This window comes from Ambystoma mexicanum, chromosome 5p (assembly GCF_040938575.1).
Source record: "Ambystoma mexicanum isolate Mex_15411 chromosome 5p, UKY_AmexF1_1, whole genome shotgun sequence".
Lineage (NCBI taxonomy): Eukaryota > Metazoa > Chordata > Amphibia > Caudata > Ambystomatidae > Ambystoma > Ambystoma mexicanum.
Genome location: NC_090930.1, coordinates 147,512,026 through 147,524,286, shown reverse-complemented (window position 1 = coordinate 147,524,286; position 12,261 = coordinate 147,512,026). Strand labels below are relative to the sequence as shown.

Genomic DNA, 12,261 nt, shown 5'->3' with positions numbered 1-12,261 from the left:
CTGTGGGCCAATGTAGAGCATCTACCCACCTCCACAGTCCATCCATTTGCATATGTTCAAGCACTGCATATACCCATTAAAAAGAAACAGGGAGATTATGGAGGTCAACGAGCGGAACATGCCTTACCTCTGTGTTGAGCTGCAGTGAAATGAAAGGTTGACATCTAAACTGCATGTGGAATGGTGCAGATGTCTCCTGCCATGAGTGTGGTCAGGAGGGTGGCGTGGATATGACATAAGAGCGCCAAGGTCCCTCTCTCCTGGTGTGTGCATTAAGAGCTCAGGAATGCAGCCATCATAAAACATGGTGGCAGAGAGAGCTGAACAGGGAAGGATGTTTTCTGCAAACATGCAGCCAGTTCCACTCCATGGGGAAAGGGACAGTGGAAATGCTAGGCACATGTTAAAATGGGGAGAGTCCCCTAGGGCTGTGAGGATCAAATGGGTGAACACTGAGCAATGGAAAGGAATGCAGTGGGGAGGTGCCCTTTTGGTGAAAGCATATAAGGCATGATAAGGTAGAAGGTAGAAAAATATAATAGGTGTAGCCCAGAGAAAGGATGTAATATCATGGGGGCCTTCTATCAAGCGTGATCCAATACACACCCATTTGCCCACCATTCCAGGATTTCAGTGCCATTTCTACTACAATAGGGGATACATTTAAATCCATTTTCCTGTGACCAACAGAGTAGTGATTATCTGCTCAAGTGGCCATGTTTAAGTGTGCCAGGGCTACTGCAAGGTTGCCCACAAGCTACCCTACCTTCAGGCAGGAAACAGAGTAGTGATTCTCTGGCCATGTTTAAGCGTGCCAGGGCTACTGCAAGGTTGCTCACAAGCTACCCTACCTTCCAGCAGGAAACAGAAAGGTTGCCCACAAGCTACCCTACCTTCCAGCAGGAAACAGAAAGGTTGCCCACAAGCTACCCTACCTTCCAGCAGGAAACAGAGTAGTGATTCTCTGGCCATGTTTAAGCGTGCCAGGGCTACTGCAAGGTTGCCCACAAGCTACCCTACCTTCCAGCAGGAAACAGAGAAGTGATTCTCTGGCCATGTTTAAGCGTGCCAGTGCTACTGCAAGTTTGCCCACAAGCTACCCTACCTTCCAGCAGGAAACAGAGTAGTAATTCTCTGGCCATGTTTAAGCGTGCCAGTGCTACTGCAAGGTTGCCCACAAGCTACCCTACCTTCCAGCAGGAAACAGAAAGGATGCCCACAAGCTACCGTACCTTCCAGCGAGAAACCGTAGTGATTCTGTGGCCATGTTTAAGCGAGCCAGTGTTACTGCAAGGTAGCCCAAAAGCTACCCTACCTTCCAGCAGGAAACAGAGTAGTGATTCTCTGGCCATGTCTAAGCGTGCCAGTGCTACTGCAAGGTTGCCCACAAGCTACCCTACCTTCCAGCAGGAAACAGAGTAGTGATTCTCTGGCCATGTTTAAGCGTGCCAGTGCTACTGCAAGGTTGCCCACAAGCTACCGTACCTTCCAGCAGGAAACAGAGTAGTGATTATCTGGCCATGTTTAAGCGTGCCAGTGCTACTGCAAGGTTGCCCACAAGCTACCCTACCTTCCAGCAGGAAACAGAAAGGTTGCCCACAAGCTACCGTACCTTCCAGTGAGAAACCGTAGTGATTCTGTGGCCATGTTTAAGCGAGCCAGTGTTACTGCAAGGTAGCCCAAAAGCTACCCTACCTTCCAGCAGGAAACAGAGTAGTGATTCTCTGGCCATGTTTAAGCGTGCCAGTGTTACTGCAAGGTAGCCCAAAAGCTACCCTACCTTCCGGCAGGAAACAGAGTAGTGATTCTCTGGCCATGTTTAAGCGTGCCAGTGCTACTGCAAGGTTGCCCACAAGCTACCCTACCTTCCAGCAGGAAACAGGGTAGTGATTCTCTGGCCATGTTTAAGCGTGCCAGTGCTACTGCAAGGTTGCCCACAAGCTACCCTACCTTCCAGCAGGAAAAAGAAATGTTGCCCACAAGCTACCGTACCTTCCAGCGAGAAACCGTAGTGATTCTGTGGCCATGTTTAAGCGAGCCAGTGTTACTGCAAGGTAGCCCAAAAGCTACCCTGCTTTCCAGCAGGAAGCCGGAAGGGCTTTTGCACAGAATTTAGTGAGTATCAATGCACCAGTGCCTAACTGGGCTAGAGCATGCCTTGACTGCACAGTGCCCGGGTTTGATTGGCACACGAAGATCACCTGTGAATTATGTGCTCAACATCTGTTTTGATGGAATGCACACAAGGATGTGGCATTTTCACCAAGCATGTGGAATGCCAGAACCCGTCATAGCAGCAGGTTGTGGCTCTTGTGGCCTATTTATACAGGCTGCTCGTTGCGTGAGCGGCACAAAGTACAGGACACTCGCAGGTCCAGAACTTGCATTTGAAGCCCTGCATTTGTTTGGCTGCATGGCACTGGAGATTAGGAGACATTTCAGTGGTGTACAAAATGGATGCCCTGAATGGTAAGCACTACGTTCACTGAGGGGGTGGAGCCAGTCTCGGACTGTCCTATAGGGCAATAGACCCATGGCCAAACCAAATGCACAAAATGCTAGTGTGGGCCAGTTTTTTTGGTCTAAGTGGACCACTTATTTGGGCTAATGTGGGCCAGTTTGATAAGTTACTTCACCATGCAGCTCGTCGTTTTGACCAGTGTTACTGAATAAATATTCTTCAACGTTCACAATTTGCATCACATTTTATCAAAAACCCATCCCTTGGGTACAACTCAAACAGTCTGTCACAAAAAGAATGAATTGCCATTTGCAACTGTGGCCCCCACTTTTCCATCTTTTGCCCGAGACAATTTTATGCCCCAGTCCTGCCCTGCGTGGAGCGCCACTATCTGTCCCGCTCCACCATGCAGGGAGCACAGGGCAGTATGAAAATGAAGGCATTTTCCGATGTTCGTGCTGTCCTTTGCTAGGACGCGCATTACATGGCTTGTGCAAAGTGAACAGAGGATAGCACAGGGGCAACACGCTAGTCTTGGAAGCAAGACCACGCAGGGCAACAAAGGTGTGAATCCCGGATCCGCACTTAGAAACTGAACTCAGGTATTAAGCGCGTTATAAAAAAACAATTAAATAAATAAATAAAATAAGTGTGGGACACCTTTAAGTTAAGTGGGGCTGCAGTCTGCGTTGCGAATATGTTAACAAATGGTATTTTAAGGACACTTGTTCACTAAAAAGCAATATTGACAAACTAAAACTAAATGAAAGGGAATGGGTATTAGGTTTAAATATGGTGGGGCAAGGGAGTCGGTGAGGTGGGGGAGGAAGCAGGATGCAGTCGAGAAACTGTGCATGGGTGCACTGGTAGAGATCCAGGTGGAGCTGCAGTTGAATTTTCAACAATGATTAAGAAAAGAATATTGTGCATTGCAAATTCGAAAACTACACACACCAGCCTGTTCACGATCATTGTGAATGGTGGAGTATGATACCAAGCAGCACGGCACACAGGCATGACAATTCCATCTGCACTCGCAAGCATCCATTCACTCCACAAATAATGTGCATGCTCCTCGAATGATGGAACCCTGCTGAGATGGCTAAGCGTCAACGCACAGGAGGATGTCAGCGCATGGAAACTGAACAGAAGTCATATTTTAAGACTATTCTAACGACCATACCTGTTGCACATTTGCCTGGAGGAGATCGCCCAATCGCTCAACCAGATCCGTGAAGTTGGGCCTCTCGGTTGGGCTGCCCTCCCAGCAATCCAGCATGGTCTGATATCTGGGAGAGAAGGCACATGAAGAGGGAAGACATGGTTAGCGGTGGTGATGGTCTTTAGACGGCTGGCGTTTGGGGCAGAGTGGTAGGGGGAGCGGGGACATGTGGTGAGTGGAATCAGTTCTGGAGTGCTTCTGGAGCACAACACAGTGGAGGCATGGCTCACATTTCAGGAGTGGTGTACTCAGGAGGTCTCATGCGCGTCCCTTCCTTGAGCCGGCGGCAGAAGTCTTCATCAATATGCACTCCTGGGTACGGCGACGCCCCTAACAATGAAAAGAAGAAACATCTCAAAACAACGTATGTGGACAACATCTACATCTACTCCCAAGCTCAGACGGGTCGAGATCACAGCCCGATCTGACTTTCTCCCCGAGAAGATGGCTATCAATTGGAGGATGCGAGAACTCACTATTATATCAAACAAATATAGAAAGGGTGAGAACTAAATGTTGGGTTCATTTCAAGCTCCTTTCCATCCATCCAATCTTCTTCTGTGATGGGTGCTTGCCAATCCTCATCTACCCAAGTCAGAAATGCATGGTTAACATCAGTGTCATTCTGTACTTAGAACTCGACCACTGCTGTCCATCCCTTCCTCCTCCCCATCCTCTCTTTACTCTTCCAAGCCTTCCTGCCAGAAGTCTTTCCATCCCTTCCTCCTCTCTTCACTCTTCCAAGCCTTCCTGCCAGAAGTCTTTCCATCCCTTCCTCCTGTCTTTACGGTTCCATGTAATAATGTCGCCACAAAAATCTCGCCATGCAAAAATATCGCCGAAAAATGGTCGTTTTTTGTGGCGACATTATTGCATGGAACATGCGGGGGAAACCCCCGCAACCCCCACATTTTTTTACTTTTTTTTTTTTTTTTTTTGCCTCTGTCGCCATATATATGGTCACCCAAATAATATCGCCACGACATTTTCCCGGCGATATTATTTACGGCGACCATATATATGGCGATATTATTACCTGATACCCTCTTTACTCTTCCAAGCCTTCCTGCCGAAGGTCTTTCCATTCCTTTCTCCTCTCCATCCTCTCTTTACTCTTCCAGGCCTTCCTGCCAGAAGTCTTTCCATCCCTTCCTCCTCTACATCCTCTCTTTACTCTTCCAAGCCTTCCTACTGGAAGTCTTTCCATCCCTTTCTCCTCTCCATCCTCTCTTTACTCTTCCAGGCCTTCCTGCCAGACGTCTTTCCATCCCTTCCTCCTCTCTTTACTCTTCCAAGCCTTCCTGCCGGAAGTCTTTCCATCCCTTCCTCCTCTCTTTACTCTTCCAAGCCTTCCTGCCGGAAGTCATTCCATCCGTTGCTCCTCTGCATGCCAAGCCTTCCTGCCAGAAGTCTTTCCATCCCTTTCTCCTCTCCATCCTCTCTTTACTCTTCCAAGCCTTCCTGCCGGACGTCTTTCCATCCCTTTCTCCTTTCCATCCTCTCTTTACTCTTCCAAGCCTTGCTGCCGGACGTCTTTCCATCCCTTTCTCCTCTCCATCCTCTCTTTACTCTTCCAAGCCTTCCTGCCGGAAGTCTTTCCATCCCTTTCTCCTCTCCATCCTCTCTTTACTCTTCCAAGCCTTCCTGCCGGAAGTCTTTCCATCCCTTTCTCCTCTCCATCCTCTCTTTACTCTTCCAAGCCTTCCTGCCGGACATCTTTCCATCCCTTTCTCCTCTCCATCCTCTCTTTACTCTTCCAAGCCTTCCTGCCGGACATCTTTCCATCCCTTTCTCCTCTCCATCCTCTCTTAACTCTTCCAAGCCTTCCTGCCGGACGTCTTTCCATCCATTTCTCCTCTCCATCCTCTCTTTACTCTTCCAAGCCTTCCTGCCGGAAGTCATTTCATCCCTTCCTCCTCTCTTTACTCTTCCAAGCCTTCCTGCCGGACGTCTTTCCATCCATTTCTCCTCTCCATCCTCTCTTTACTCTTCCAAGCCTTCCTGCCGGAAGTCATTTCATCCCTTCCTCCTCTCTTTACTCTTCCAAGCCTTCCTGCCGGCATTTTTTCGATCTCCAATTAGTCCCTGTTTTATTAAAACCTATACGAACAAAATATGATCAAATAAAATACACGTAGCCATCTTCTCATGCATCTAGCAGGGTGCCTTTTTCCAACACGTCTTCAGATTTGTATGCGCATCAACTCCATAGGGTTAAACCCATCTATGGGAATAGTTCCCATGCCTTTAGTTTGGGTATGTGTGTGACATAATCACCCCTCCACCTGCCCCATATGATTTGATTTTGATAGGTTATTTATAATGCGCTTAATACCCAGAGGATTCTAAGCGCGAACCCAGGGATCGAACCTATGTTGCTCCGTGTTGTCTTGCTTCCAAGGCGAGCATGTTGCCTCTGAGCTATCCTCCCTTGTGGAGTGCTCCCCACATTGCCGCCATCTTTTTCCACCTCCTTTTTCTTTCTATACCTACCACTACTGTTCATTTATGTTTTCTGTTTATTTTATTTCTTCTAACAGAAATGCTACTTTTGTTTTACGGGAGGGTTGCCTCTTTTTCAGAAACTTGTTTTCAAATAAACTAAATTAACAAGGGGGGGGGTCCTGGGAGTCCCTCTGCCAGACATTTGTCCTGGTTACGAGAGACTTACCCAGAGTATCCAGGACTAATGTCTGCCAGAGAGACTCCCAGGACCCCCCCCCTGTTATTTGCATATAGTCAGTGCCTTAAGTGGCACTACAAATCGAGCCGGGGCTCATCGAGGGGGCGTGGCCTAACAGCAGGGGCCTTGATGGCCCGTTAGGCCACGCCCCCTTGACGAGCCCCGGCTCAATGGGCTACTGGCACCCCTGCCAGGCAGCCTTTTGTAGAGATTAGCAACCTCTCCCCTTTGGGGGAGAGGGTGCTGATCTCTGCATTTCTATTCTATAGGCTTGCCTGGCAGGGGACAGCGCCTCTCCTATCCAGCCTTAATGGTGGCGCTGCCCCTCGCCAGCTGGGGAGGGGCAGCGTCACCATCAAGGCTGAAAGGGTCAGGCCACTGGAAGCAGAGGCCTTTTTCCTAAAGACTGAAACTCACGCGAATCCGCGGGAGTTTCAGTATTTAGAAAGCAAGGCCTCTGCTTTCACCGGCCTCACGTTTTCTCCATAATGGTGGCGCCGGCCCACGTGCATCACTGGATTAAAGGGATGCCTCGTAGGTGCGGCGCCACCATTATGGCTGAAAGGCATTTTTTCTGAAGCCTGAAGCTCTCGCACACGAGCGAGAGCTTCAGGCTGTAGAAAAAAATGCCTTTTCGTGTAGTGGCCGGGGCTGCCAGGGGAGATTAGTGGGCCCCGGCAGGGCCCCGCCTCAAAACGAAATTTCGGAGCCTGCCGGGGCCCAGCCCTGGCAGGCCCCGGCCCACTTAAAGCCCTGCATATAGTAACTTTGGGTGTCACCCTAAGTTACTGGGGGAATCCAGATGTGGACCCCCTTCTCACTATTCTTAGAGAGCCACAGCTCTACCTCACTGATGAGGCGCAACCAGGCTGAAACACGTGTCTGGGGTTGCTGTTGGTACTCTTGTTCAGAGGAGAATTGCCTAGCATTTCGGTGATGGACTGCCCCAGGGCAGGGCAAAGACTGATATGTTTGGGATATTTCTCCTCTGTGAGAGATAGTGAGCTAAAGACTCTGGGCAAGGCTCGTGTAACCAGGACTAATGTCTGGCAGAGAGACTCCCAGGACCCCCCCTGTTATTTTCAAATAAACTAAGTAAACTGGGTTAATCCATTGAAGCATGGGCAAGAGTGCACTTATAGATACCAATTACATTGATTGCCTTTGACTATCCAAGTAGTGGTGGGATTGCATAATACTGTCACGACTTCAAGTTAAAATAAAACAGCCCTTTACATGCTCCCAAAAATATAATGACGCAAGAAATCCACTCAAAGCAAAAATTACTTTTAATGACATAGGAACCGTTCGAGTGCTTGGCCCACAGGCAGCACGGCTTTCTGGGACTGAACAAAAAGCTTTGCTCTGTGGGACGTAGAGATGATATTGCCATCCAAATTGGGCTGTACCTTTCGTAGAGGTACCTGGCTCTGCATAGGATGTAATCTACATACTGCAAAGCAATGTCTTCAGTCTGCAGAGGATCACATTGGGCAATGCTTATTTCACAGAAGTTGTTAAAGGCTATTAGCACATGTAGATCTTTATTGACCTCTGCACAGTTTATCTTCAAAAGCAGACGGAAAACAACAATGCAATTCCCAGGCAAGGTTTCTTTCCACGTGGCCCTTCCTCTCTGAGGGGCGGGGGGGCTTTTTTTGCTGTCACGTTCTTTTTAGCACACTCTTCTAGAGAAACCATTTACTTCTACATGAAATCAAATGCATGATCATTTTAAACCTGTTTCAGTTCAACTAAGTTTGCAATTAAAATGCGTAATTTATGAGGAAAAGTATGTTATTTCAATATTACAAAATACAAATACATTTAGTTTCCTTACTCAGTTGCCTATTTCCTTTATCCAGTATTAAAATAACATTGTTTACTTTACCACCAAAACTCAAATACATATATGCTACTATGTGCTAATAGCCTTCTAGACCTCGGGCGGGGAGGGTAATTATTACTTGGGATAATTACCCTTTCCCAATTTATAGTGGCTTGGTGGCGGGTCATTATCCTGTGATAAGGACCCCGACCTTGGTCTTTAAGGCTATAGAAATAGCCTTAAAGACCTAAATAGATTTAAAGATTTGCTCAGACAGGTAACTTGGGCTGCCGGGCCATTATCCCCCATTCCAGCCCCTGGAACGTGGGATTAATGCCACAATTAAATGCTTGCTCTTCTGGGAATCGGCCAGCCTGGGCCTAGCCAGCCTTGTTGTAAATACATCTATGCCAACAAGCGGTGCTAAAGTGATGCACATGAGCCATAATGAATTAGCAAAATTCATGAGAATAGCAATACGTCAAAATCATGTAGTCCCACTAGGTAAAGTTCCACCTACGATCCTCAACTATAAATGTGCTCTGTAAACTCAAACGATGCTCCTTTGAGGGTAATTCAGTCTTTGCCAGAAATTGTTATATAAAAGTCGTGAGACTTCAAAATGTGTCGCTAGAGAGACAGAGGGAAACACTACATCTGAAGCTTTACGGAATGGCCTTTATTTTGCTGTCAACACCCCCATCGAGTTTCTAGGCTTTAACAAAACGTTGCTTTGCCTGTGAAGTGCTTAATGGCCTAGGGACCAGGTCGTCTCTAGGATTTACAGGCCCGTTGGTGGCAAAAGATGTGTGGCATTCTTTTATTTGCATCGCAGAAAATGTCACAACATTAGCCATTAATATCGGTGGGGATCAAATAAGCTGGCATTCAAAATCTGAATTTTAACTGCTAATATTACGGTTGTAGCTACTTCAGGAGTGAGGCTTATTTTGGAGTAGCCGACCGAGTGAGCTGAATCAGTTGTAGAAATGGGTATCTCAAAAGAAAGTACTGTGACAAGGAACAGCATGACAAAGAGTAATGAAGATCAGTGGTAAGTAATCCAAACATACCTAATGTGACTGCATGTTGTTCCAAGGATGTAAAGGCAGGGATTGGCCCTGGCCCAGACAGGGCAAAGTGCTTTTACTGAAGGATAGTTCAATCGTAACAAAGCCTATTTACCGGAAAGGTACAGAGGCTGTCAAAGTAAACAATTATGTAGGTCTTCAAATGTTATCAATAGGGATCAAGTCCAGAAAAAAGTGTGGGGGTTACTTAACATACGCACAAGGACCGAACATATCCTAAAGTGAAATACGCAAATTTAAAAGAATTGGCCTTTTTTTAAATAGAAGAAAATTCGAAATAGGAATGAGCTTTGTATTTCAAAAAATTAATCATCAATACCCAAAGGAAAAAAAACAGCTAGCGGAAAAATTCCTAGGACGACACTGCTGCAAAGTATAAAAGGTGTGCACCCTTTTAACTCAAAAATATATAATGAAATATTCTCTGGAAAGCAAAATACCAAGACAAGGCGTGTGCTTTGAAGACACTTTCATGTGGTTTTGTGGGTTAGTCGGTTCAAATCCTGGTGGGTGAAAATTTGAGCAAACAATTTGTTTTGCATGCTGCCCTCAAAAACACGTTAGGGGGTTGGAGTCGGCAATGTGAATAAAGTGGACGGATGCTATCAACCCACGTGTAATCTCAACTTGTACCCTGAACATCAGCACAGAGCCAGGTAGAACATCTTCAGTCCAGAAACCTCTCCGCCCACATCCATGGGCCTGTCAAATCATCAAAACAAAGGTGCCCTCTGGTCCTTTCCCCTCCTCACTACTCTGTTTTATAAATCGAACTTGAAAAGTACACACATCATATTTAAAGTACCCCAGCAATATAGGAATCCTTCTAGAAATATGTTAAACAAACAGAGTACACTTGTTAATTTCACCCCATCTTGAAGACTACAAATACCAGAATGGAATTGCACAAAAATATAAAAAGTGCCTTGTAGGCTGTCTTTCAAGACTTAATCATAACAAAATATGATGTGAGTGAAATAACAATTACTTTAAACAAAGAGCGTTATAAGCCCTAACTGTGTCTCATGGGCTGCAGGGGAGGGGGGCGGGCGGTATTAATCTCTAGAATCTCCTCACAGGGGTTTGGGAGCTGACAGCATGGCCTCGCTAAAACAGGCACAAAGAAAAGCAGCCCAGCCTTTATTACTTCTTACATTCACGGCAGCAGGTAGCTGCGGGCCCCATAAGAGTGGAGCGCCTGGGGCTACCGCACAGACTGCCCTTGCCTCAGGTGGGCTCTGCTAGGGACCGTAATCAGTGTTTCTTGGGTGATATTCTCGAATATGTTTTTTTTAAAAAAAGGAATACAAACTTATTGAACAGAGAAGCCTCGGCATTGCATGCTAAGTAAACATCACATTAAAAAGAAAAAAAATTGTTGACGCCAGACTTGGTTTATGGAGCAGCGTAGCACCCTACAGCAAACAAATACTTGAGCAGGATCTCTCTAACAAGAACCTCTGTACATAGAACGGTGTGGTGTGTGGGGTCCATTGAGAAAGAATTACAGAAACCAGGAAGTGATGGGAGAAAGGGGTTCAACACTGCACCTATTTACAATATGAAACACAGGGGGATTTGCCCAGAATCATGATTCTGATTGGGTACGTGCCAAAGCCAGGATTCGAACCCCGACCTCATAGTCAACGATCCACTGCCTAGCCATTAATATAAATCTTGCAATACCACATATATCACCCAGGAACAAGGCATGTGTCAGAACAGTGATTTTTCTTAAATTTCCCAGCACTCCTAGTGTGTGTACCTGTTAGTCTGCTAATAGTTTACTTTTCCATTGCCATTTTTCCATATTATATTATCTTCCCCGGGGTACGTCATCCCTTCGTCGATATGAATGAACGTGTCTGCCCCTTCCGCGCGATGAAAGATTGCGGCTCGCTGCAATTCTGCTATGAGCCCCTGATTGAAAAATGTAGTCATTAAAAATATGCTAATTAAGCTGCTTAGATGGCAGCAGGAATCCTCATTGTGTACTCAGAGGAGACACGATCACTCAAAACACACTGCCAAACTGGCCGGCAGCAGCCTCGCATGCCAGTGCCTCAGGTCCCCGCTGGCACATGTCTGCATTTTAAAAAATGAATTATGGGGCACCGGAGGGGAAACAAATCTTTTAACTTGCCATTTATCGCATTCCTTGCTAGGGTCCTCCCACAGGTATAAGAGAAAAAATATTTAAAAGAAATTAAGGTGTCTAGTAATAAATTATCATAAAATTGATGAATACGCGGGTTAGTTTTGCAAATAAATGGAAGCAGTTAGAATAAAAGACCTAATTATAAGTTTGGTGGTGGGTGGTAAATCTGCCGAAATACCACCAAACGGATTCATTGTTACCGACACTTGGTCTGGCAGAATTTACCACCGGATTTCAAGTGGTGGTAGGTGCTGTTAGCCCTCATTTATTGGAGCCCATAGGACTCCATGGGGATTTCAGCAGAATTACCTCTGGCGCTAAGTCGATTTCTGGCAGTAAATCTGCAGAAAAAAAGCTGGAGGTAAGTCCTCCACTTCACCACCAAGATTGTAGTACGGCGGTGTGGTAATGTGGTGGTAACAGAGTTACCTCACTTTTACCACCATTTTAACCTGCACTGCCGTACTTGTAACAAGGCACCTATGATCATGACTGTGCTCTCAGCTGGTGCCTTATAGATCACTGATAGATACATTAAAAAAAAATGAGGTGTATGTGCATTAACTCCATGGATTATTTCTTATAAGATAGCACAGTCTTAGACACTGTGGCCCAGATTCCATTTTTAGAAATGCTCTAGTCAATGCATCCACAAAGGAGACCTGCACATTTTCAGGGGGTTGAGATGCAGGGCAAATGATATGCTGGCCAGCTCCCTTGCAAACGTTAGTCTTCGATGCCTGCTCCCAGCACCAATGTACAACAAGTTCCCAGCAGGCAAGTGCGTGCTGGGAGCCCATTTCTCAATGACAGGCCAT

The 12,261-nt window shown here is 46.4% G+C and overlaps 1 protein-coding gene across 3 annotated transcripts in view; it reads right to left on the bottom strand.

Moving 5' to 3' along the window:
- The window catches only part of LOC138480803 (vascular endothelial growth factor receptor kdr-like), a 1,018,894-nt gene that overhangs the window by 424,925 nt on the left and 581,708 nt on the right, over positions 1-12,261 (bottom strand). For all 3 annotated transcript variants that reach the window (XM_069612549.1, XM_069612547.1, XM_069612548.1), the window contains exons 25-26: positions 3,914-4,013; positions 3,645-3,750 (exon numbers count right to left, since the gene is read on the bottom strand). In XM_069612549.1, coding sequence (XP_069468650.1) covers positions 3,645-3,750; positions 3,914-4,013 — 206 coding nt within the window. The remainder of the gene's footprint in view (positions 1-3,644; positions 3,751-3,913; positions 4,014-12,261) is intronic.